General features: G+C 42.8%; 2 protein-coding genes across 13 annotated transcripts in view; both read left to right on the forward strand.

Moving 5' to 3' along the window:
• Positions 1–156: 156 nt before the first annotated feature.
• HARBI1 (harbinger transposase derived 1) lies at positions 157–11,020 on the forward strand. 4 transcript variants are annotated; one of them, XM_036326034.1, is made up of 3 exons: positions 157–261; positions 969–1,781; positions 9,393–11,020. In XM_036326034.1, exons 2-3 carry the CDS (start codon positions 1,112–1,114, stop codon positions 9,770–9,772), a joined length of 1,050 nt encoding a protein of 349 aa, XP_036181927.1. In that variant the 5' UTR covers positions 157–261; positions 969–1,111; the 3' UTR covers positions 9,773–11,020. The 4 variants fall into 4 exon arrangements, with proteins under 4 accessions (XP_036181927.1, XP_036181928.1, XP_036181929.1 ...); XM_036326035.1 differs by lacking the exon at positions 157–261 and adding an exon at positions 270–753; XM_036326036.1 differs by lacking the exon at positions 157–261 and adding an exon at positions 270–487.
• A 6,693-nt stretch (positions 11,021–17,713) lies between these two features.
• AMBRA1 (autophagy and beclin 1 regulator 1) overlaps positions 17,714–27,419 on the forward strand; it is a 173,907-nt gene continuing 164,201 nt past the window's right edge. For 7 of the 9 annotated variants that reach the window (XR_004970529.1, XR_004970528.1, XM_036326040.1 and 4 more), the window contains exon 1: positions 17,714–17,933. The gene's annotated coding sequence lies outside the window, so the exon portion shown is untranslated. The remainder of the gene's footprint in view (positions 17,934–27,419) is intronic. The other 2 variants (XM_036326041.1, XM_036326043.1) reach the window with 1 other exon arrangement.

A 27,419-nucleotide genomic window follows, 5' to 3' on the forward strand; every position in this document is an offset into this window, starting at 1 on the left:
CAGAAGAAAATAAAAACGTCAAGAACGGGGACTTTGAAAGAGCTAGAACATTTAGGCCGCGTGAGGAATGTGCAGGGCCGAATCGCAAGTCACTGCGGCAGGGACCAGCGAGGACGCGGCGTGGGGCGAACGCTGACGCAGAGGGGGCGGTGCCTATGCTGAGCAGCGTGGCGGATCGTGCGCGACTGCCGGTTCCGGAGGAGGGCGGGAGCAGGTTGGGTGGGAGGGGAGTGTGGCTGGTGTCCTGGCAGCCTCCGAGAGGTGGGTGGCAGACTTTTAGCTGACTTTGAGTGGCCGACGCACTCCGATTTACGGGATATTCCGTATTTAAGGCGCCTCTTCAAAGCGACGCAGTCGACTCCCAACCCCTAGCTCTCTCGGCGTCTTCTTCTGCATCTTCTTTCTAACTTGTTGGGGCCTCTCTACTTCCTAGCCCCTCAGCCTCGCGATTGTTAGAGCACACGACCCACCTCCATCAGCCCGGGTCGTGAGTGGTTTTCCTCCCCGCCTTCTCCCTTGTTAGACTGGTTTGAGCACCACCATCACCCTCTTCTGTCCCGTGCTTCTCAGGGGGAGCCAGAGAGCTTTGGGAAAGAAACCCGCCCTGACTAATCCCTTGCCCTTACGTCAGCTCCATCGTGGCCTGAATAGTTAGGAGCAGACCTCTTTTACCTCGTGGATAATGATGCCATCACCTCCATTAATCTCTTGCTCTTCTCAGTTCAAATGCCAGGGAGAAAATAAGCCGCCAAGGTACAACTCCCATTATCCCTGAAATCAAAACAGAGACTGCCATGCAGCCGTGAGTTAGTGGAGAAAACCCCAGAGTTACAAGTATAGCGCCTTTTGCTGGAACAACATAGACATTTGAGAAAAGGAGTTATTGTAACTTTAGACTCACTTTAAAGTCTTTGGTAGGTTTCTAATGTGTGTGGTGTTTTGTTTTCTTTTTCTTTTAACCTTTACAGAGAGAAGACTATAAATGCCAGAGCCATTTAACGGATGGTTACCTGTTGACACTTCTTTAAATACCTTCTTGCACCAAGGTCTTCACTGGGAAGAATTCGGGGGAAAATAGCCGTGGAAAAGAGAGTCAGCACTTACATGTACCATGGCTATACCTATAACAGTGCTTGATTGCGACCTCTTACTGTATGGCCGAGGCCACCGGACATTGGACCGTTTTAAGTTGGATGATGTGACTGATGACTACTTGATGTCCATGTATGGGTTTCCTCGGCAGTTCATTTATTACTTGGTGGAGCTCTTGGGAGCGAGTCTTTCTAGACCTACTCAGAGATCCAGGGCTATTAGCCCAGAGACACAGATCCTTGCAGCACTGGGCTTCTATACTTCAGGTTCCTTCCAGACTCGGATGGGAGATGCTATAGGAATCAGTCAGGCATCTATGAGTCGATGTGTTGCCAATGTCACCGAAGCGCTTGTGGAAAGAGCCTCGCAGTTCATTCGCTTTCCCGCTGACGAAGCCTCCATTCAGGCTCTGAAGGATGAATTCTATGGGTTGGCTGGGATGCCAGGGGTCATAGGCGTGGTTGACTGTATCCATGTGGCAATCAAGGCACCAAATGCTGAAGACCTCTCCTACGTGAATCGCAAAGGTCTGCATTCTTTAAACTGCCTGATGGTGTGTGACCTCAGAGGGGCGCTAATGACGGTGGAAACAAACTGGCCAGGCAGCCTGCAGGACTGTGCTGTGCTGCAGCAGTCTTCTCTCAGTAGTGAGTTTGAAGCTGGAATGCACAAAGATAGCTGGCTGCTTGGTAAGTTTGCAAGTGGACATGCCTAATATTGTAGCCGTAGGATTATGTAGCAGAGTAAATGAAATATGGGAGTCTATAGATTTGAGTCTCTGTTCTGTCCTTTTTTGGAGACCTCAGCTAAAAACTCTTTGAGCCTAAAAACCCTTTGAGCCTTCATTTTTTAAAAATCATCTTTTAGCCCTGGCCAGTATGGCTCTGTCGGTAGGAGCGTTGTCCAGTACACGGAAAAGTCCTAGGTTCGTTTCCTGGTCAGGGTATACAAGGTAAGTTCCAGAGGCAATCGATTGATGTTTCTTTCTCTCTCTCTCTCCCTCTCTCTCTCTCTCTCTCTCTGTCTGTCTTCCCCTCTCTATTAATGAAAATATCCTCGCCCTAACTGGTTTGGCTCAGTGAATAGGGTGTCGGCCTGTGGACTGAAAGGTCCCAGGTTCAATTCCGGTCAAGGGCATATACCTTGGTTGTGGGCACATCCCCAGTGGGAGATGTGCAGGAGGCAGCTGATCGATGTTTCTAACTCTCTATCCCTCTCCATTCCTCTCTGTAAAAAAATCAATAAAATATATATTAAAAAAAAAAAAAACATGGCTGATGCAAATGACACTTCACTTCATTTAAAAAAAAAAAAAAGAAAGAAAGAAAAAATATCCTCCTGTGAGGATTTTTTTTAAAAAACAAAATTTAAAAGGCATGTATTAAAGTTTTAAAAGCATAGTATTTGACCCAGATCATCTTCCACTTCTGTGGGTTTACATGGTCGTATGTGTTCATAAACATGGACATGGATGGTGTAAAATAGAATGACATATAAGAACTTGCCTTGCAATAAGGTTTTTTAAAAATATATTTTTTATTGATTTTTTTACGGAGAGGAGAAGGATAGAGAGTTAGAAACATCAATGCCTCCTGCAGGCTCCCTACTGAGGATGTGCCCACAACCAAGGTACATGCCCTTGACCGGAATCGAACCTGGGACCCTTCAATCCATAGGCCGATGCTTTATCCACTGAGCCAAACTGGTTCGGGCACAATAGGGCTTTGTAGTTGCAAACAACAAGCCTATAAAAACAGTCCCTTAAATGCAGCCAAAATACTTATCACTATAGATTTGTTTAATAGCCATACAATTGAGCCTTAGTTTTTATTATCTGTAACACGGTGAAAATAATGCCAACAACAGTAATGCCTATTGTTAGAATTAGGCAATATATATGAAAGTTCACCATAAAGTATTGTACAAATATATTATTTTTGCCATTGGTGATTGTCACTGTATGAAAATTCTAGTGGACAGTACACTTACATAGTTGTTATAGGAACTTCACAGATCTGCTCAGGTGTCATTGGAAAGCCTTGCATAATGATATGAGTAGAACAGGGACGCATTCAATACTGAGCAGTGCAAACTGAAGTGACTGTACAGCTGTGAGTGATACTGTTAGTTAACAGTGATAAAAGCCTTGAGCCTGGCAGCTTAGTGGTTGGTTAGTTTTTATTTTATTTTTCTAGTATTTTTATTGATTTTTAGAGAGGAAGGGAGAGGGAGAGAGAAACAGGATCCAAGAGCGAAACATCATCGGCTACCTCTTGTATGCCCCACCAGGGATCCTAGCCTGCAACGAGGCCATGCATCGTGACCAGGAATCGAACCGGTAACCCTTAGGTGCACAGAATGACACCCTACCAACTTTGCCATACTGAGCAGAGTGGCTGATTGGTTTTAAAGTACTACTCTGTCTCTAGCCAGTTTGGGTCAGTGGATAGAGCATCGGCCCACGGACTGAAGGGTCCTGGGTTCAATTCCAGTCAAGGGCACGTACCTTGGTTTCAGGTTACCGGGCTCTGATTGAGGTGCGTGCAGGAGGCAACCAATCGATACATCTCTCTCACATCAGTGTTTCTCTCTCTTCCTCTCCCTTCCACTCTCTCTAACAATCAATGGAAAAATATCCTCAGGTGAGGATTAACAACAACAAAATAGTACTACTCTGATGTGAGCAACAAGACAAGGATTATCTTAATGCGACATATTATGTGAGAGATGATAAGATATATTAGGATTGGAAAACCTCTCTTTCAAAACCATCAATCATATCTGCACTGTACATGTTTATAACAGTGATTAGCATGTAATAAACAGCACTTATTTCTCTTTAATGTACAGTGCTGATAATGTGATTACTGGTTCATAAAAGAGAAACCTCTCATGTTCCAAGTGTGAAGAGACTGTCACACTGATTGGTTTAGAGCTTCCAGGGTGCCATGTGTAACATCTTGGAAATTCCATGATTTTTCTTGAGTTGTTGATTCCGCATACCATTTGCCATGAGTGTACAACCTCCTCTTTATTGGACCTTTATCTTAATCCCCGTGTGCCAACTTTTAACTTTCAAATTTTATACAACTCACACCAAGAAGTGAAGGAAAGTCTGTATTGCAAGTGTCTCATTTAGCTACTTCGTCCATAGTTATGGGAGTTCTTGGGTCCTAAGCTTATTCTTATTAATTCACTTTGGTATCCTAATTATAAAGCCAGCTAAAATTTACTGAGCATTTAGAATTTGTCAGGCAATTTTGTAAGCACTTTGAATTTGATTAGCTTACTTAATCCTTATAACAACTCATAAGGAGTTAAATTCTAATATTAACATTTTCACAGATGAGGAAATTAAGGCACAGATGATTTAAGTCACTGTGTGTAAGTTTTCAAACTGGATTATATGAGGAGTTAGTCTATTTGGCAAATATTCCTTTTCTTAAGGGCTTCAAGGTTATATAGGGATTATTGATTTTCTTTCCCTTCACACCTTGGTACCCCAGATTGATTTGGAATTATGGCTTCATAGTAGTTTTTCGAGACGTTTACAGGAAAGTTGAAAATAAGTAAAAACTCTGACAAATTTTTATATACTTGTCCGATTCCCCTCTTAATAGGAAGAGTGGAAGTGGGAGAGATGGATACTGCAATAGCATTTAACAAATGAAGACCAGTTTTGGTACCAAGCCACATGCTAGGCACTAAGGATGGGGAAAACAGATCCATATGGAAATTTATTCCCTTAGTACTTACTATACACATACCCTTTGGAAAGCCTCCATGAGCTCTAACAGGAAAACTAGTTTGAAGACTCTTGAACTAGTATAGTGTTTCTCAAATTTTCCAGATCGAAAGAGTCATCTCGGAATTTATTGAAAATGTATATCACTGAGCTCCACTTTAAATTTTGGAAATAAGAATCTTCAAGGCCCTAGCCAGTTTTCTCAGTGGCTAGAGCAGCGGTTCTCAACCTGGGGGTCGAACGACCCTTTCACAGGGGTCGCCTAAGACCATCGGAAAACACATATATAATTACATATTGTTTTTGTGAATAATCACTATGCTTTAATTATGTTCAATTTGTAACAATGAAATTGGGGGTCACCACAACATGAGGAACTGTATTAAAGGGTTGCGGCATTAGGACGGTTGAGAACCACTGGGCTAGAGCATCAGCCTACAGACTGAAGAGTCATGGGTTTGATTCTGGTCAAGGGCACATACCTCAGTTGCAGGCTGGATCCCTGGCCTGGTGAGGATGTGAAGAGGTGTCATAAGCCAGGTACAACAATAAAAATCTTCAAGGAAAGAATCTAGACATCCTTTCTTTTTTAATCCTCACTGAGGATATTCTTTTTCCCTTGCTTTTCAGAGAGAGTAAAAGGGAGGAAGGAAGGAGGAGAAAAAGAGAGAAACATCGATGTGAGAGAGACACATCGGCTGGTTGCCTCCCACATGCACCCAGACCAAAGGGATGGAACCTGCGACCTTTTGGTGTTTGGCTGACAATCTAACCATTGAGCACACCGGCCTAGGACTAGACATCCATTTTTAACAGGTGCCCTAAATGGTTTATACCAGTGGTCGGCAAACTCATTAGTCAACAGAGCCAAATATCAACAGTACAACGATTGAAATTTCTTTTGAGAGCCAAATTTTTTAAACTTAAACTATATAGGTAGGTACATTGTTATTAACTTAAGTAGGGTACTCCTAAGGCTTAGGAAGAGCCACACTCAAGGGGCCAAAGAGCCGCATGTGGCTCGTGAGCCGCAGTTTGCCAACCATGGGTTATACAAACAGATAGGTTTGGAAAACACTGGCATCTAGAGCAGCCGTGGGCAAACTACGGCCCGCGGGCCGGATCCGGCCCGTTTGAAATGAATAAAACTAAAAAAAAAAAAGACCGTACCCTTTTATGTAATGATGTTTACTTTGAATTTATATTAGTTCACACAAACACTCCATCCGTGCTTTTGTTCCGGCCCTCCGGTCCAGTTTAAGAACCCATTATGGCCCTCGAGTCAAAAAGTTTGCCCACCCCTGATCTAGAGGATATGTGGACAGTAGAGTAATATAGGGGTAGTTTGGCAAGATTATGAGGAATGACAAGGTGTTAAAAAAAAAAGAGAGCGAGAAGATGGCTGGCTGATTGTATCTTAACAACATCAGATTTGTAAAATAGCTCTAGATTTGCCAAATCTAGAATAAGCTGTGATTCTCCTTTGTTTTCTGGGGTGTTATTTTTTAGCATATTTTAAGTGTAGGTGTTATCCCTTCGTGTCCTCATTCTCATCTGTCCCTTCAGAGTGTATTACTTAACTCCCCTTTTCTACATGAATGTGTTCCTGCAAACAAGTCAGCCTGAGTTCTTATTTCTTCAGCTTTGGTGTTAAGCAGCTTTGGTAAAATATGCCCGAATGTCTTGTAAATGACTGATCAGGTAAGCAATTGTAATCTGTTTAGCACAGGGGTGGGCAAACTTTTTGACTCGCGGGCCACAATGGGTTCTTAAACTGGACTCAGAAGAAGGAGCTGCGGCCATGTTTCCCGACGTTGCCATGTTAACACGGCTGCTGGTGAAGGAGCGGAGGGGAGAGCAAGAGAACCCTCTGCTCTTTCGACTCCGCGGGCCGGATAGAACAGACAGCTGGTTTAGCAACTCTGATCCCAATCCCCTCCTGAGTGTCTATCTTCCATTGGTACTGGGATTATAATCAGTTAATGACCATCAAGCATTTTATAAAAAGTCTTTGTTAACTAGTTTGTGCTGAAGGTCTCCCCATGTAAGGCTCATATTGTTTCTTACAGAAACATTTTTCAAATATCACTTAGTATCTCTGTGCTTTAGCATTCATCTTAAATGTTTATCTCATTCTCTTCCACAGCATTACACTATTGTTTTAGTGACTCTGAGTCTGACAATAGCATTAGTGACTAGCTTCTTCCCCTTCTTTTGCCTGACATATCAAAGGATAGCTGACATATATTTTGATCTTTTCATTTGTAAAATGAGTTCAGTAATATCTAACCTAGAAGACTTGGGATTGGATAACAAGAGATAATATTTTCAAAATTGCCCAGCAGAGTGCCTATGACTCATTGAGTACATAATAGGTATTCAGTGAATCATAGGTATTATTTCATTATTATTTACATCACTAGAGGCCTGGTGCATGAAATTTGTGCACGGGTAGGATCCCTAGGCCTGGCTGGTGATCAGGACCCATCTGTGGGGCAACCGGCGGGGCGATTGGAGGGCCCCCACTGGCACCTGCCTTGGCTGACCTGGCACCACCCACTGCTGGCCCCACCCCCGCCATCACTGGTCAGGGGCTGGGGGCAACTCCTGCGTTGAGCATCTGCCCCCTGGTGGTCAGTGCACGTCATAGTGACCAGTCATTCTGCTATTCGGTCAATTTGCATATTACCCTTTTATTATATAGGATAACATTTTTTTCATTACAAAAATATTTTGTTTTAAAAAAATATTTGATTAATGACAGAGAGAGAGAGGGAGAGAGGAACATCAATTTATTGTTCTTATTCATGTGTTCATTGGTTGATTCTTGTACATGCCCTGACCATGGAACCTGCAACCTTGGGGTATCGGGATGATGCTCTAACCAACTGAGCTACCTGGCCAGGGCACAAAAAGTATTTTTAAAAGCAAAGTTAATCTAGTTCTTAGAAATGTAAGCTCCTAAAAGAAAGGTATACTATATATTTTGGAACAGTGCCTAGTACTCTCTATAACTATTTACTGAAATTAATGGTGAGTCAGGAACAGCAATTATGCAAGTTGGTACACCTAGGGCCTGTTTGTCTCAGATTTATAAGTGGTTGTGCTTCTGTGAGACATTTCATCTGCCAGATGTAATGAGTCAGGACAATTAAACACTATAGAAACATTGTACTGTTGTGTTAGGACATTGCATCCCAGTTTTTGTTTTATTTTTAGCACTTCCCAAGATCATTTGATAGGTTACCTAAGGGAAATGCTTCCTGTACATTATTTTAATTGACTTCTGGTTTTATTTCTTCATCACTGTTATTATTTGCATCATTATATTTATGCTCTACTTGTTAATGTGAAGTTCTACGAGTTCCTCTGTTACAAGGAAATGTAGGAAGACAGGACATCTAAGTTCTGGTCTCTACCACAGATGCTGGGACTTTTATTCTTAGCAGGATGAATTATTATGAAATATTCTGAAATCCCTAGGTAGTACATTCAGACCTGACATTTTAATGGTAAAATTTAGAAATTTTTTTGAGATCAAGTGCTTTGAGATCTTGTGGCAGAATTCTCTTTATCTCTCTTGCATGTTAGCTCTTTAGAGATTTTGAAGATTGGTTTGCTATGTGATAGTTTTTACTAACTTTTTTTAAAATTTTGTTTTATTGCTTAAAGTATTACAAAGAGTATTACATATGTCTCCTCCCCCCCCCCCCCCCCGCTTGACTTTCCCCGGCCTCCCCTACCCCCCAGTGTCTTGTGTCCATTGGTTATGCTTATAAGCATGCATACAAGTCCTTCGGTTGATCGCTTACCCCCCACCACCAACCCTCCCCGGCCTTCCCGCTGTAGTTTGACAGTCTGTTCGATGCTGCTCTGCCTCTGTATCTATTTTTTTTCATCAATTTATAATGGTCTTTATTATCCATAAATGAGTGAGATCATGTGGTATCTTTCTTTTTTTTTTTTTTAATATGTTTTATTGATTTTTTACAGAGGGGAAGGGAGAGAGATAGAGAGTTAGAAACATCGATGAGAGAGAAACATCGATCAGCTGCCTCCTGCACATCTCCCACTGGGGATATGCCGGCAACCCAGGTATATGCCCTTGACCGGAATCGAACCTGGGACCCTTCAGTCCACAGGCCGACGCTCTATCCACTGAGCCAAACCGGTTTCGGCGTGGTATCTTTCTTTCATTGACTGGCTTATTTCACTTAGCATAATGCTCTCCAGTTTTTACTAACTTTTTATTATCAGGAATTTTATTTGCTCCAGTGCCTTCACCTCCTTCCTACATTTTTTTAGATTTGGCTTTCTTTAGCTATCAGCCTTTTTCTCTGTTGGTTTTAACCAAAGATATTCCCAGCTAAGACTCGTGTCTACCTGCTTGTGACTCTGGCATGCCTTCTCTTTACCAGGGCATTTTCCTCTTGGTTTTTCTGTTCTGCTTTAGGTCCAGAGGCTGTTGTCCATTCTCTGTATATGTTCCTGGATTTTCCTTTTTGTTTGTATTCCAACTATGATCATTTATGATTTCTTTGGGCCTTCCCCACAGGTGACAGTTCCTTCTTTCTCCGTACCTGGCTTATGACACCACTTCACATTCATGAGACTCCAGCTGAATATCGCTATAATATGGCCCATTCTGCAACTCACAGTGTGATTGAGAAGACTTTCCGAACACTCTGCTCCCGATTCCGCTGCCTGGATGGGTCCAAGGGGGCACTACAGTACTCACCAGAGAAGTCCAGCCATATCATCTTAGCGTGTTGTGTCCTCCACAACATCTCCTTGGAGCATGGGATGGATATTTGGTCCTCTCCAATGACAGGACCCATGGAACAACCTCCCGAGGAAGAGTATGAGCACATGGAGTCCCTGGACCTAGAGGCTGACCGGATCCGTCAAGAGCTGATACTCACTCATTTTAGCTAATGTGAAAGGTGGGGAGGGGGAGGGAAACTTTCCAGAAGGAGCTGTGACAAACTTTCTCCCTCACCAGCCACTACACAGTTCCATCATCTAGTATGACTGAGTGTGGACACTTATCACAAACTGACATTTAATCTGCATGTTTTTTAGAAGAGTTGGGGCTATACCAGAATATTTTGATTCATTTGTATTTCTATTAATATTAACTAAACAAAAAATCAGGACAACACTTCCGTAGTATGCATTGAACTCCAGGTTGAGCCTCAGTTATTTGAAAAGCTCACTGGTTGCGGACATTTATGATTGTGCCTACAACATCAAAGCAAAGGAGAAAATGGCATCTAGCCAGAGCACTTGCTTTTTGTTTCCATTATCTGGAGATTTCAAATGAAAATAATATTTATTTGTCCTGAATTATTTGGGTGGCATTTTAGCTTTTCTACTTTGCTGCCTAGATAGGCATAATTTGAGGCAAGTGGCTGGTGTGGCTCAGTGGTTGAGCATCAATCCACAAACCAGGAAGTTACAATTAGTTTCTGGTCAGGTTGTGGGCTCTATTCCCAATAGAGAGTGTGCAGGAGGCAGCCAATCAATGATTCTCTCTCATCATTGATGTTTCTATCTCTCCCACTCCCTCTCTCTCTAAAATCAATAAAAACATTTTTTTAAAGTAATTTTAAGTTTGAGAATGGTCTTGGGACAGGTAAATGTCTGCTAATCTGCGTTTGCAACCTTGTATATTTAAGAAGATGTTAGGAAAGGAGAAAAACAACAAACAGCCCAGCTGGCATGGCTCAGTGGTTGAGCGTTGACCTGTGAACCAGGAGATCACGGTTTGCGATTCTCTCTCATCACTGATGTTTCTATCTCTCCCTCCCTCTTCCTCTCGGAAATCAATAAACATATTTAAAAACAAACAAATCAAAAAAGAAGTTAGGGACAGTCTGAAACCTCTATCTTTAGTCTTCCTGCAATAATTGGCCTGTTACTTGGACCTAGGTCCTAGGGAGAACATCTGGACTCCAATCTCCTTTTTCCAACCCTGAGTAGGAGTTAGAGGCGAAATGGGTTTAAGAACCTAATTAGCTTAAGGAAGACAAGTCAAATATAGGTAAAATAGTAAGCTTACACTTTACAGGAGAACTGAACACCATGATAAATTGATGGACAGCCTAGCCAGTTTGGCTCAGTGGATAGAGCCTTGGCCTGCATACCAAAAGGCCCCAGGTTCGATTTCAGTCAAGGGTATGAACCTTGGTTGCAGGCTCCTCCCCAGCCCTGGCCATGGTCAAAGCTCATGCAGGAGGCAACCAAGGAATGTCTCTCTCTCCCCTCTCCCTAAAAATCAATGAAAAAATATCAGGTGAGGATTAACAAAAAAGGAAACATAAATAAATAAACTGATGGACAGAGGAGAATCACCCAGGTTCACAGATCAATCACATTTCTTATGATTGTGATATTAGAATGTCTGTTTGACCATTCAGCTTTGAAATTCCTTGTACCAAAGGAAGATTTAAGGAAGGCATATGAAAGTATTAAAAAGGAGAGGTAAAAAGAATATAATTTCTTAATTTGAAATTACTAGTAATTTTGAAGTTAGACCTATTTGAATATCATATGTACAAAGTGATGGGCAGAAATTATACTGATATAAAAAAATACTGATTGGAATAATGAAAATGTAAATTAAGTTCACACATTGTGGCTTCACTAGAACAAAAAAGGAGACTTTCCTGAGGATTATCTCATTCCCGGTTTTTCATCCACTCACTGTGTGATGCCTCTGATTTGTCTTCTTGGATAATTTCCTACCTGCCTTTGGCAGTGTTAATCTGGTGATATTCAAAGTAAAGAAATGAACAGCTGATGACAGAGAAATTTGGAAATAAATTGAGGGTGACTCATCCTCAAGATTAAAAACAATTATGGTTTATTATCTGCTGTTTATTCCTACTCCAAATTTTATTTTCCATCATCATCCTACTCTATAAAGAGTAAAAGAGTAGGTTCAAAAAAAAGTAGATGCATTTGGCAGAAGGGTGAGCTTAATATGTACAATGAAGTCTTTGAGATGGGAGTGGACAACAAAGAGGTGACTGTAAACTTCAGCTCTACTTATTGTGCAATAGAGGTGCCCTATTATATTTTTTTCTTTGTAAAGTTTAACCTCTGAACCACGCTTGCTTTGTCTTCTTCATAAGGCAATATTTTAATATTCATAGTCTTTCCAAGTTTCCTGAGATGGACATATTTCCCTATAAAATTTTGGTTCTATTATGGGTATTGCACGAGGAAAGGGTTATTGCCACCCGTGTACCATAAGTGGCAAGGTGGAGTGTGTCTTGGAAAGGGCCTAGCATTTTAGCTTTAAAAAATGACATTAAAGAAAAATGGGAGTTTTCACAACTCACTAGATGGTGACATGGAGTCTGAGTGGGAAAGACAGTTTTGGAGAGATTTCAAAAGCAATTTCAAGTCTGACTTACATACCAAAGATCATTTCTAAGTGCTGAACTGACTGAACATTGGCTGTCAGTGTTTTTCCCTGGGAGCATTTTATTTCCCAATAATTCTACAGAGTAACTGTTCAAATATATTCCTTTAATCTCCTTTCAACCTGGATTTTTACAAGCCAGGATTTTTTTTTTTCAGTTCATAGTTAAATTTCCCTCAAAATGATTTAGGGAAGGGATCAGGGTCTGTACTTCCAGATTGCCAAGAGTTTGCTCAGAGTGGCTTTTTATAAGTGCCTGAGAGGTCTCCTCGAGAGTCCCTTATTGTGGATTTATAGTGTCTTCCTGTTACAATTTTGGGAAAGAGTCCAGGATTTTGCCTCTTACGTAAGCTTCATCTTCCCGTAGGTGACCATATGGCCAGCATAGGAGTTTTCCAAATTTGCCCTTGGATATTTCAAGACAGCAAAGTCCAAAGATATATTAAAGCAAAACTACAATATTGGGTCATCACTGGTTTACCAATTCAAAATTATACAAAAGTCGCCATAACCGGTTTGGCTCAGTGAATAGAGTGTCAGCCTGCAGACTCCAGGGTCCCAGGTTCGATTCCGGTCAAGGGCATGTACCTTGGTTGTGGGCACATCCCCAGTAGGGGGTGTGCAGGAGGCAGCTGATTGATGTTTCTCTCTCATCGATGTTTCTAACTCTCTATCCCTCTCCCTTCCTCTCTGTAAAAAATCAATAAAATATATTAAAAAAAAATTATACAAAAGAGGGACCATAAGCATATGCCTAGTTTAAAATGAACTGAACAGAGCCCTAGCTGGTTTGGCTCAGTGGAGAGCGTCAGCCTGCAGACTGATGGGTCCCAAGTTCTATTCCAGTCAAGGGCACATACCTGACTTGTGGGTTCAATCCCTAGTAGGGGGCGTGCAGGAGGCAGTCAATCAATGATTCTCTCTCATCAGTGATGTTTCTATCTCTCCCTCTCTGAAATCAATAAGAATATATATATATTTTAAATGACTGAACAGAAAACGGGGGAAAAAATTTAAAAAAAAGAAAAGAAAAACCTTAGCAGTGTTGCTCAGTTGTTGGAGCACTGATCCATGCACCAAAGGGTTGTAGGTTCAGTTCCCATTACAGGGCACATACCTGGGTTGCAGGGTCAGGATGATTACTTGCGGGAGGCAACCAATGGATGTGTCTCTCACATCCATGTTTCTCTCTCTCTTCCTCTTCCCTCCCTCTTTGCCACTCTCTCCAAAAATCAATGGAAAGGATATCTTCGCTTGGCCTGCATGGCTCAGTGGTTGAATGATCTATGAACCAGGAGGTCACAGTTTGATTACTGATCAGGGCACATGACTGGGTTGTGGGCTCCAGCCCCAGTGGGGGGCGTGCAGGAGGTGGCAGATCCATGATTTTCTTCATTGATGTTTCTATGTCTCTCTCCCTTCCCCTTCCTCTTTGAAATCAATAAAAAATATATTTTAAAAATATCCTCAGGTGAGGATTAACAATAAAATGAATTGAACAGGAGGGAGCTCCTTTCCTGACCCTTGAATTGTAAGGGTCTCTAGCAAGTTAATCTAATTTGGGGAAAAAAGACAATACAATTTTAATGGGGTCATACAGTGAAAACTTTTAGGAGGTGGGGAGGATAAAATAGATAATAGACATGCTACCATTGTGTGTGTGCGTGTGTGTGTGTTTAACATGCTACCGTTGTAGCCATGCCTGAAGTAAACTGAAAACAACGCAAGGACTGAGCTTAGGAGGAAGACAAGAAAATAAATCAGGAGTCTTAACCATTTTGTATGCACATGTCCTCAGAGCCCAGGGCACATGCTCTCTAGATCCCTTCCAGATCTTATGAAATTGTGGGTATAAGAGATCATGGACTCAGAATTTAGTAAGACTTCATTGATTGTAAATATGGACAGGAAGGAAGAAAGGTAAAATACTAACTAAAGGCTGGGGACACCCTAATTTCTTACCACATACAATTCACTTAACGGGCTTTTTTTCTTTTTTTAATCCTATATAATAAAGAGCACATATGCTGATTAGACCGAACAGCAGAACAACCATCCAAATGACCTTCTGGACGACTGTCTGGACAACCTTCCAGACGAATCCGGGGCTGCGTGGGCCGGCCGAGGCTACGAGGGGCTGTAAGGGCCTGTGAGGGCGAGTCCCTTGCACGAATTTTGTGCATTAGGCCTCTAGTAAGACTATAATCTAAAATCCCCCTTTGTAATAATCAAATATGAGAGATGAGATCTCTGGATACTAAGCCAGGAGCAAAGAAAGTAGACCTTGAGTCCTAGCTGGTTTGGCTCATTGGATAGAGCATCAGCCTGCAGACTGAAGGGTCCTGGGTTCAATTCCAGTCAAGGCACATACCCGGGTTGCTGGCTAGATCCCCAGTTAGGGGGTGTGCAGGAGGCAACTGATCAATGATTCTCTCTCATCATTGATGTTTCTATATCTCTCTCCCTCTCCCTTCCTCTCTGAAATCAATACAAATATATTTTTTAAAAAGAAAGTAAACCTTAAAATCACTGTAAATTTGAAAAAGTCTGTTTGAAAGGAATCTCCTTATTTGCTCAGAAAAACATTAAGCATCTATCATTCTGTTGAGACTTTTATTTCTCTACCCCTTACATATACAGCTGTCTTCATGGAAGGGCTGATTTCTTGTCATTCTTGAGTATTCCTACATTTTAATACATTGATAAATTCCACCACTGGAAATATATCCAATGTAAATAATTCCAAAGAAGGAAGAGCCTCTCTCCTCTTTATCATCCAGTCCAAAGTGTGTACATTATCCCACAGACCTGTGAGACAGGCTACAAAAGAAAGATAAAAAATACAAAAATAAATTAAAAGAATTGCAACTGCAAAACCTACAACTAGCTCAGCATTTTGGCTGCTTGAGGCCTAACTCTTCTTCCTGGACTTCCTCATAAGGGGACTCATGGTACTGCTACATTTATCTCATCCTAGATTCAGGACTAATTTGTTACTCAGAGCCCAAAGCCAAGATAAAGATCAATCCCCTCCCTTTTTCTCCTTTCCACACCCTTCACCTTATCTTACCTTCAATGGGGGTGGCTCCCCTAGGAGAATCCTATCAGAATACAATAATCAACAATGCAGGTAGTGAATTACTGAGTTTTTAAAAAATATATCTTATTGATTTTTTACAGAGAGGAAGGGAGAGGAAGAGAGTTAGAAACATCAATCAGCTGCCTCCTACACACCCTCTACTGGGGATGTGCCCACAACCAAGGTACATGCCCTTGACTGGAATCGAACCTGGGACCTTTCAGTTCGAAGGCCGATGCTCTATCCACTGAGCCAAACTGGTTAGGGATCATCATTGGTATTTCTATCTCTCCCTCTCCCTTCCTCTCTGAAATCAAAAAAATATATTTTAAAAAATAACAACTATTAAAGAGCTTTAATAGGGAAATGATACAATGAAAAACTATTGTATTTCTACTTAAATTAAACTTTAAAAAATTATGTAGGCTATTTCCAAAATTACAAGGAAACATGAACAAATTAAAACTGTGTTTTAGAAGCAGATGATTAAATTCTTTTTTTAAAGATTTTTATAAATGTTGCTATAATGTTTAATCATTTAAAAAAAATATATATTTTATTGATTTCAGAGAGGATGGGAACGGGAGAAAGAGATAGAAACATCAATGATGAGAGAGAATCATTGATCAGCTGCCTCCTGCACGTCCCACACACTGGGAATGGAACCTGAAACCCTGGCAAGTGCCTTCACCTCAGAATACAACCGGGTTCATAGGTCGACCTCAACCACTGAGCTACACCAGCTGGGCTAATGTTTACTCATTTTAAAAGTCCCCTAAAACAGTGGTAGACAACAAAAGCCCAGTGATTTGTCCTCATATTATGGATGCTGGTCTCATCCTGCATTATATGTATGAGTTGTCCCTTAAACATGTTCAGGGACCTAAAGGAGGAGACTTTAAAAATAACAGTAGTCTCGCTTTCCATCAGAGAGCCTGCCCGCCCGCCCGCCCGCCCGCATCTTTCCCTTCCCTCTACTTCTTCCCCCAGGCACGTTATTTTGGCCTTTCTCTCTCCTAAACTTCAAGGGCCTTTCTTTTGCTTCTGTAACTTCTTTCCTGAGCCTTTGCAGCCCAGCTGGCTCACTTCTACAACCTCTGTAACTTTCTAAATAAACGTTGTTATAATTTGAAAAAATAAAACACCAATACATAATAAATAAAGCTAATGTTGTAATGTCTTTCATTTTGATTGGATTATAAACTCTAAGGGCTGCAACTATTTTTTAAAAAATCTTGTCTTCTCTTCTGACCGGTTTGGCTCAGTGGAGAGAGCTTCGGCCTGCGGACTGAAGGGTCCCAGGTTCGATTCCAGTCAAGGGCATGTACCTTGGTTGCAGGCACATCCCCAGTAGTGGGTGTGCATGAGGCAGCTGGGTGTGCAGGAGGCAGCTGATTGATGTTTCTCTCTCATCGATGTTTCTAACTCTATCCCTCTCCCTTCCTCTCTGTAAAAAAATCAATAAAATACATTAAAAAAAAATCTTGTCTTCTCATAATACCTTGATTATCCAAGTCTCCTTCCTCCTTGGAGGATTGGGGGGTGGGATAAACTGTATTATTGCTAATACTTGGTAATCTATATTTATACTGATCTATGTGATTTCTTGAATTGTACCTAGAATATACTTAATCCATATTTATGATAAGCATATTAGTTTGTTTACTAAGAGACCAGAAAGAGGCTATTGTTGTGAGGATGAAAATATCAACACATTTCGTCAGGTTCTGAACCCAAAGACTTTTGATCATTATGTAAGAAGTATACCTGTGGTTCTAGGCTGTTGGAAAAAAATAAAAGAGAAAAGCAGTACGTGTTTTTGTTTGTTTTGTGTTTTTCTGTCTTAAGGACAGACACAACCCTGACTTTTCCCAGCTTCTCTTTGCTATGCTTATGGGAGCTAAACTGAAGCAATAATAGACTTTCATTTTGTTCCTTAGTCTGGATTCTCATTTTCTCTCTGTGCCTCTGTCATATGTGTATGTATACATATTAGATCTATCTATATAGTCTTTCATTCACCTCACTGTCCGGTGAGAAAACTGTCAAATTTGCTCAATTGGGATAGTGTTTTGAGTCCAAAAGGTCGTCGCTGAACTATAGTTAAAACAAGTGTTACTGTGCTATATGACTTGATCTTCAACACTCTCAAGAAAAACTCCGGTTCTCTAACAACTTAGCCAGCAACGGACACAGAAAATGGCAGAAATACAGATTTCGTTACTCCACGGCTTGCGATCGATCTGGGTTTGTTTATTTGTGCCTTGGACAGGAGCCGGACTTTGAACTGGAGCGGAGATGTTTATCGGCGCTCGACTGTCCTGCCTTGTACGATTGCGCGGGCGCTCCTCCTTTGATGTCTGGGACGTTCGTGCAATCGGTGATCTTTTGCGCCGTCTTCTTGCTTGATGTCTCCTGAGCGGCGGTGGTGCCGGGTCGAAGGCTGACTGTTTCGCGCGGCCCTGCGCTCAAGCTGCTTTCTCCTGCTGGTCAGCAGAGCGGACCCTTGCTTCCTTCCTGCCTCTTCTTCCTGCTTGTGGCTCTGTCCACCCGCTGGACTGCAAACCGAGCCCCCGCCCGCCTCGCAGGTAGGCCCGGGAGGAGCCTGGGAGGCCCGGCCCGGCCCGGCCCGGCATCCTTCCGCCGTCTGGTTGGGAAGACCTTGGCGCCGGCGGGTGGGTGGGCGGGCGGGTGGGTGGGCGGGCGGGCGGGTCGGCGGCGGAGACGCGGCCAGAGGAGGAGCTACCCGGCTGCGTTCGGGGGCGCGGTCCGAGAGGCGGCGGAGCGCTGAGGGAGAAGCCGGAAGGAGGGAGAGATGCTGGGGCTCCCCGGTGTGGTTCGGTAGGGACGGGATGTTGGGTCGAGGGCGGGTAGTGGCACCCCCAGTGTAGGGGGAAATCGCTTTCCAGGACCGGTTAGAGCTTTGCGCGCTTCGATCCTCCTCTTTTTCTCCTCCCCCGCCCCCCTTCCCGCCGCAACACTCCCTGGTCGTGACTCAGTTGCCCTGGGGACCCCCCCCCCCCCCCAGTGAGACTGCCCTTCGAAGGGACCCTGAGTAGGTGTAGGAAATGGAACTAGGTCCTCTGGCTCCTCTGAGCGAAGTGTCCTGTTCTTGCCTTTTTTGGTTAGGGAAACTGAGGCGGAGGTCTGGGATGTGACTCCGCGTATCCCGGACAGATCTGTAAGTGCCATTTGTCGTTTACCTGTGGTTCCTCCTTCCTAGGAATATAGATCTGTCACTGGAGACTTCGGAAGTAAAGGGACCATGCTATCTTTTGTCTAGTTTTGCTTTTCAAAGTCTGCATTGTTTTCACGAGAGTAGCAATGACAGTTTCTGTTGGTTAATAGAAAATTTTGTTTGCTGTCCAGTTTGCTTTTTTTTTTTCTTTTTTCAGTTATTTTATTTTGTTAATACTTATTTTTGCTTCCGCTCTGCCTGTTCCTCGGTGGAAGTCTTTCAGCTGTGGTGGTGAAGATTTTGAAGTCAGCTATTTGTCCTGAGATAGTTTGCTTTCTAGGAAGAATCCAAAGGAAACACCAGGATTCTTATTCAGACGGTTTTGACATTTTTGAGTAGTGGTTTAGTTACTGCATATACCAGAGTTATAAAAATTGTATGTAGGACTCATTCAAATATTGAGATATTTAAATTGAAAGTTAATATTCTGGGAACTCTTAAGTTTTCCTTTTGTCTCCCGACTTGGAAACTTTGGGGACTAAGTGTTCTTACTCATTTTATTTTCATTGGATTCAGTGTCACGATTCTAATTTGTGTGATTTCCTTGCTGAAAAAAAAAAAAATCAGTGGAGAGGTCATTCTAGGTTGAATAACTATTCCCATAGATGTAGAATCAGTAGGAGAATGGTTTTAAGGGACAACAGGCTAAATTCCTAATACTTGGATGGAAACTATACAAGTCTATGTCCCTTTATCCACATAGAATTCTCACATGTGTTTCGGAAAGATTTTTGTTCCTGTTATTTGTGTGTGTCTGTTTGGTGAGCTCAGCAAGATTTAAATGAAGGGCCCTTGACTATGAGTGATGTCCTAGTTACCAGGACTTCAGTGCTCCTAGAAAAGGGGTTAAGGAAGAGCCACCAGACAATGTTTATGGAGAATCTAGATTGGGAAGTTAGGCTTAGAATGTGTATTCTCTGAAAAAGTTTTTTTAAAAATATATTTTATTGATTTTTTACAGAAAGGAAGAAAGAGGGATAGAGAGCTAGAAACACTGATGAGAGAGAAACATCGATCAGCTGCCTTCTGCACACTCCCCACTGGGGATGTGCTTGCAACCACGGCGCTCGCCCCCGACCGGAACCGACCCTCCAGTCCGCAGATCGACACTCCATCCACTGAGCCAAACCGGCCAGGGCTCTAAAAAAGTTTTTATGGTGGAAGAGAATTGACATCAGAGGAAGAATTTAGAGAAGGGACACTGTTCCTTGGGGATTGATAGGCTCTGTGTCAAATTTAGAGTTAGTGTAGTAGCTCAAGGTCTCTTAATGTATATCCTATCTAATAATAGACAAACATGGTAATTGACTGTACCTTCGCTATGCCTCCCATTGGCTAATCAGCATGATATGCAAATTAACTGCCAGCAAAGATGGCGGCTAATTTGTATACTGCAGGCAGGGTGGGACAGCACCATCCTGCCTGCCCTGCCGCCATCCGGGCCTGCTATCTGCGACCCAGGGCGGCGGGCGGCCCGTGTGTGACCCGACCCGGGGTTGCTGGGCAGCGCAGCAGCGATCAGCCGGCCCTCCTGGGCAACCCGTGTGCGACCCGAACCTGGGCGGCCTGGCGGGGCAGCAGTAATCCACCAGCCCGCCCGGGCATCCCGTGTGGGACCCGACCCGGGGCAGCCGGGCGGGGCAGCAGCAATTGGCCAGCCCCCTGGATGTCCCGTGTGCGACCCGACCCAGGGCGGCGGGGCAGGACAGCATGGCTCCTCTGTCACCCCAGCTTCCTCATCTCAGCTCCCTTGGGAGCCTAAGCCTTTAGTCGGACATCCCCTGAGGGCTCCCTGGCTGCCAGAAAGATGTCTGCAAGCTTAGGCCTAATCCCCCGGGGCGTGGGCCTAAGTTGACAGGTGGACATCCCCCAAGCCTTGGGGTCCTTGACTGCAAATGGGCACAGCCTGGGCTGAGGGACCCCCACCCCCACCCCCAGTGCACAAATTTTTGTGCACTGGGCCTCTAGTTGAGTAATTGAGTAATAAATTTGCTATGAGTGTCACAAAGAAATGTTAGGAACATTTTGTTATTGTTTTTTAATATATTTGTATTGGTTTCAGAGAAGAAGGGAGAGGAGAAAGAGAAACATCAATGATGAGAGAGAATCATGGATCGGCTGCCTCCTGCACACTCCCTACTGGGGATTGAGCCCCCCAACCTGGGCATGTTCCCTGACTGGGAATTAAACTGTGACTTCCTGGTTTATAGGTCCACGCTCAACCACTGAGTCATACCGGCCGGGCATTTTGTTATGTTTTCATAGGAAGGAATTAGCAAAGGTTTAAGTTGAAGAGGACAAGAAATTTGGTTGTGGTAGGAAGGTTTCCAGGTTATAGCTTATCAGTTTCTCCCCTGCTTTATGATAGAAATTCATTCAATTTTTACTTTTCTTGGTGAAATTGTGTTTTGTTCTGTCAGTGTCAGATTACCCTCTCTTCTGGCATTTCCTTTTAGAAATTTACAGGCTTGGAATGTGATTATATTATTCTACCTTCTCTTTTAATAAGAAAGTTCTTGGGGATTTGTAAAGATGTGAACTTCTTTGAATGTCTTCTAGAACTTGCCCTGGAAGGAGTTATGTATATCACTTGAAGACAAGTGGTTATTTTTATAATTTAGCTTTGTACTGTATATTTTCAAAATATTTTCAACATGTGTTAGGAAACTTATGAAACATTTTTGATCATGCTCCTTTAAGCTACTTATACTGAATCCATACATTATGGTCTTCATGGATCTTCATGAATGTTTGCAGTTTATGTTGACAATTTATCTCACCCTTAAAGGAATTAGAGAAAAGCTTTTGTTAGCATACTTAGGTATTTATTTATTTATTTATTTATTTTTTCCTTTAATGGATATGAGGGAGAGAGAGAGAGAGGAAGAAACAAATATGGATGTAAGAGAGAAACATGGATCAGTTGCCTCCTGCATGTGCCCCCACTAGAGATCAAACCTGCAACCTGAGCATGTGTCCTGACCGGGAATCAAACCTGCCACCTCTCTGTCCATGGGACAATGCTCCAACAAAATGAACCACGCTGGCCAGGGCTTAGGTCTTTTTGTTGTTGTTGTTGTTAATCCTTACCTGAGGATATTTTCCCATTGATTTTTAGAGAGAATGGAAGGCAGAGGGAGAGACAGAGGGAAACATCAATGTGAGAGAGACACATCGATTGGCTGCCTCCTGCATGCACCCTGACCAGGGCCAGGGAACCTGCAACCAAGGTATGTGCCCTTGACCGGAATCGAACCTGGGACCCTTCAGTCCGCAGACCGCTGCTCTATCCACTGAGGGAAACCGGCTAGGGCAGGTCTTTTTTTTTTTTTTTTTTTTTAAAGATAAGCCTTGATAGAGTTATTTTGGAATGGGAAGCAAATCTTTTTACCCAGTGGTTTGGTTTACCAAAAAAAAAAAAAAAAAAAAGAGAGCAAAGAAACCCTTAAGTTCCTTTAATCATAGTCATTCTTGTTTCTTTCTCCAGTTGTTCCTCATAAACTCAAAGAGAACTTTCTGTTTCTTGTCATAATTTCTGTTTATACAGAAGTATTATGGTACAACCTGTTCAGTTGGAGGTGGTCTGTATTTATATTTTAAAGCCCCCTTTTCCACCAAGTTAATTAGATCTATTTTTTTCTTTTCCCAAAACTACAATTAGTTACTGGTAGATAAAAATTTTGTGACCAGTTTTTGTCAGAATGTATTCATGTGCCCAGTCTGTGGCAGAATGCCAAAGTGATGTGGTAAGAAAAAAACAAAAAAAAAAAACAGGTTAAGGAAACCAGGAGACCAGGGTTTAAGTCCTATGCTTATTAGCGGAGAAGTCTTCTACAGATTATTTAAGGAGGAAGGTTATAGGGAAGGTTACTGTCCTTTATTGAAAATTTACTATGTCATGTTCTTTACATGTCTTTAACCTCATTTAATACTCATAATAGTCCCTTAAGGTATATTTTATTTTCCCCATGGATACTGAGAGTAAATAATTTGACCAAGATCACACAGCAAGTGTATAGCACAGCTGGACTTCAAATCCAAGGTTTTGAAGGCTTTTATGAGTCTTTAAATACAGAATGGGAAAAATAATAGTTCCACCATAATACTTCTGTTGAAAAAGTACATGAAGCTGTTTGAAAAGATAAAGTGCTCTTCAAATGTTAACTTCTGTGCTATCTTATAGCAACAATGAACACATGTCAATTAGGTTCTTGGACAACTTGTTTCTTTCAAGGCAGCTTTAAGCTTGACAGTTAAGGAGGATAGAGGTGATAAACATTGAAGGAGCTTACTGATGTGGAAAGGAGTAAGTGCTTGGAAGTGCTAATGAAGGATGAGTTTTAGGTGCTGCATGTTTAGCTGGAGTGACACCAAGCATATTTACTCTCTCCTACTTAGTCCTGGCTTGTGTGTCTAGGTTAGTATAGTATCTTTTTCAACTTGTTCTCTGTCTCTTCCTTTCTTCTTATCTCACTTCTCTACCTAAACTTTTTCCTTTCTTCATTGAGTTTTTTAAAAATCCTCATCAGAGGATATGTTTTATTGATTTTAGAGAAAGAGGAGGGGTGGGGAAGGGGAGACAGAAACAGATTGGTTGCATCCCATACCGTACAGTGCCCTGATGTACACTCCCGGACTTAGGAATGTGCTCTGACCGGGAATGAACCCTGCAACCTTTTTGGTATACGGGACGACACTCCCACCAACTCAGCCACCTGGCTGGAGCTTCATTGAATATTTTCTTGTACTGTGTTTATTCCCGAGGTATGAAATGTGCGTATCAGACCTCTGGAACTCTTTCTTGATTATGACTATTTCATCCCTTACCATTTCAGACTTTTTGTTCATCTAGAATTTATTGAATGCTCATTAGATGTTGGAATAGAAGGGTAGACATGATGGTTCTTGCTCTTATGAAGTTTATTCCAGTGGGGAGCAGAGTTGACCAGATATCTGATAAAAATTGAAATTTAGGCTGTGTTTTGAAGGAAACAATCCAGGGCTGACAGAGAGAGAGAGAGATGAAGGAGTAAGGAGTGTTCACGGGGATTGGAGTTGTCAGTTATGGCATACTTAATCCCTTGAAAAAGTTGTAATTACAACATCCCATGATTCGGTAAATTATGGTTCCCTTGCTGCCATAGAGATCTTCATTTAAGATTGCTACATGTAATATTTGTTACTTAATATATGATGACACTGGATTTGCCCTGGTAAAGGATAACTATGGCTTATAAATATCTAACATGCTTGATTAATGAGTTTAATATTTTAATTCTTTTTTTTCCCTAAATATATTTTATTGATTTTTTTACAGAGAGGAAGGGAGAAGGATAGAGAGTTAGAAACATCGACGAGAGAGAAACATCGATCAGCTGCCTCCTGCACGCCTCCTACTGGGGATGTGCCCACAACCAAGGTACATGTCCTTGACCGGAATCGAACCTGGGACCCCTCAGTCCACAGGTTGACGCTCTATCCATTGAGCCAAACCAGTTAGGACAATATTTTAATTCTTATGTGATCTGCATTTAATTAGTTCTCTCATTATTTTTTTTCTAAATAACTATCTTTTGGAAGTGGAGTTTATGAATTTTAACCCTAGATGTATGTCTTCAGGTGTATTTGTAGCAGGGAATAAGCTGAAGTGCCTATATGAGGGGAAAGATTTAGGAGGATTGTCTTGAAATTGAAGGAGGGAAATGTAGGCATCTGCTGAGTGTGTATATAATAATATTTATAATCTTTTTTGGTGCTTTCCAAGAAGTAAAAGTATATTGCAGCCCTAACTGTGGATAGAGCGTTGGCCTGCGGACTGAAGGGTCCCGGGTTTGATTCCAGTCAAGGGCACATGCCTGGGTTGCAGGCTTACTCCCAGCAGCGGGTGTGCAGGAGGCCGCTGGTCAGTGATTCTCTCTCATCATTGATGTTTCTATCTCTCCCTCTCCCTTCCTCTCTGAAATCAATAAAAACATTTTTTTAAAAAAGAATTTTGCAAACATTTGTTTTGCTGCTGCTTATTGGACTTTTTCTTATTGTGTTTAAAGGGTACCTCTTTATTTTATTTTTTACAGATTTTAACATTTTATTATTATTGTAAAATAGGTTTTTATTGATGTGAGAGAGAGATTGGGAAAGAAACGTCCATGTGAATCAATTGGTGCCTCCAGCATGAATCCTATAGGGGACCAAGCCAGCAACCTGGGTATGTGCCTGGACCAAATGGGAATCGAACCCGTGACCTTTCAGTGTATGGGATGACTCTCAATCAACTAAGCGACACCAACTAGGGGCTTATGTATTTACTTTAATAGAGAAAAGAAGAGGGTAAGGACTGAGCTTTGGAATATGGCAACAATTAAAAATTGGGCAGCCAAAACCGGTTTGGCTCAGTGGATAGAGCGTCGGCCTGCGGACTGAAAGGTCCCAGGTTCGATTCCGGTCAAGGGCATGTACCTGGGTTGCGGGCATATCCCCAGTGGGGGATGTGCAGGAGGCAGCTGATCGATGTTTCTCTCTCATCGATGTTTCTAACTCTCTATCTCTCTCCCTTCCTCTCTGTAAAAAATCAATAAAATATATTAAAAAAAAAAAAATTGGGCAAATGGGGGAAAATCAAGGATTTTGTGAAGGACATCCAGTGAGGGGACAGAAAAATCCCAACAGTGAGACACTGAGGGAAGTTAAGGGGAAAAATAGTTTTAAAAGTAAGGGAACTTGCCCTAGGCCTAGCTGGTTTGGCTCAGTGGATAGAGCATCGGCCTGTGGACTGAAGGGTCCCATGTTCGATTCTGGCCAAGGGCACATGTCCGGGTTGCAGGCTTGATCCCAGTTGGGGGCATGCATGAAGCAGCCAGTCAGTGATTTTCTCTCATCATTGATGTTACACATATCTCTCTCTCCCTTTCCCTTCCTCTCTGAAATCAATAAGAATATATATTAAAAAAAAAACAAATAAGGAAACTTGGCCTGGCCGCCGTGGTTCAGTGGTTGAGCATCAACCTATGAACCAGGAGCCCAGGAGCCTGGGTTGTCTGTTCCACCCCCAGTAGTGGGTGTGCAGAAGGCAGCCAATCAGTGATCCCCTCTCATCATTGATGTTTCTCTCTCTTCCTATCCCTTCCTCTCTGAAATCAATAAAATATTTTTTTAAAAAAGTAAGGAAGCTTGTTACTTGTTTGCATTTCTGCTGAGAGGTCACTTTAAATAAAAATAGAGAATTGACATCTGGCTTTGGAAACGGACATCATCAGTAATCTCTATAAGTGATCTTGATGAGGGAAGTCAAAACTGGATCAGAGTAGGCTGAGAAGTAAATGTGAAGTGAGGAAGTCGGAACAAGCACTATAGAGAGTGGAATCATATATTTTCTTTTTGTAGAATTAACAGGTAGATTTCACATTTTATGATTTCATCATTTGTTCATTTCAGCTTCCCAGGATAAAACATGCATGTATTCTTCCATGAACTAAAATTACTTTGTTTTAGGTATATATGCCAATGATATAGTGAAACATCTGAATTTTTGCTGAGTTGAAGAGGATTAATACACATGTTTGTTTTGGAGAGAAAATTGGAGTATTTTAGTCTAGCTGACCAGTGAAAATGGGGCAGAAAAGCATAGTCTTCCCAAACTCTATAATGACAACATAGTGGCAATTGACTCTGAAGCCAAGCAGTCTGGGTCCAAATGCCAGCACCACTACTTACTTGCTCTGTGACTTGGGCAAGTTACTAAACCTCTCTGTGCCTCTGCTCATCTGTAGAATATCATTTGTGAGAATTAAATGAGTATATATATGTAAAGAGCAGCACATAGTACTTTATATGCTAGTGACCTTTTCAATCTACACTAATAAAAGACAAAGATGCTAATTGACCATACCTTTGCTACGCCCCAAGCCATGCCCACCAGCCAATCAGAGCAACTATATGCAAATTAACCCAACCAAGATGGCGGCCAGCAGCCATGGAGCTGGAGCAAGCAGGAGGCTTGGTTGCCCGGGCAATGGAGGAAGCCAAGCTTCCCGCCTGCCCTGAGCCGGCTGTGGCCTCCACTCATGGCAACTAAGTTTCAATTGTAGAAGATAAATAAATCCCAGATACCTGCTTCCAGCCAGCTTCCACTGGGAGCTTGGGTGGCTGGGGGCCGTGGCCAGCCTGCAAACAGCCATCAGCCCCTCACCCAGGCTGGCCACACCCTCATGGGGTGAGGGTCCCTGCTGGGGGGCTTAGCCAGCTTGAAAATGGCCCTCAGCCCCTCACCCAGACTGGTCAGGCACCCCAGCAGGACCCCTACCCTGAAGGGGCTGTGGCCAGCTTGAAAATGGCCCTCAGCCCCTCACCCAGACTGGTCAGGCACCCCAGCAGGACCCCTACCCTGAAGGGGCTGTGGCCAGCCTGCAAACAGCCAACAGACCCTCACCCAGGCTGGCTAGGCACTCCTATATAATAAAAGGGTAATATGCAAATTGACCCTAACAGCAGAACGACTGGGAATGACTGGTCACTATGACACACACTGACCACCAGGGGGCAGATGCTCATTGCAGGAGCTGCCCCCTGGTGGTCAGTGTGCTCCCACAGGGGGAGCTCTGCTCAGCCACAAGCCAGGCTGATGGCTGCCAGTACAGTGGTGGTGGTGGTGGGAGCCTCTCCCGCCTCCTCAGCAGCGCAAAGGATGTCCAACTGAAGCTTAGGCCTGCTCCCCGCTGGCAAGTGGACATCTCCCGAGGGCTCCCGGGCTGCCAGAGGGATGTCTGAGTGCCAGCCTAGGCCCAATCCCCCAGGGAGCGGGCCTAAGCCAGCAGGTGGTCATCCCCCGAGGGGTCCCAGA

The sequence above is a fragment of the Myotis myotis genome, unplaced genomic scaffold (assembly GCF_014108235.1).
Source record: "Myotis myotis isolate mMyoMyo1 unplaced genomic scaffold, mMyoMyo1.p scaffold_m19_p_10, whole genome shotgun sequence".
Taxonomy (NCBI): Eukaryota; Metazoa; Chordata; class Mammalia; order Chiroptera; family Vespertilionidae; genus Myotis; species Myotis myotis.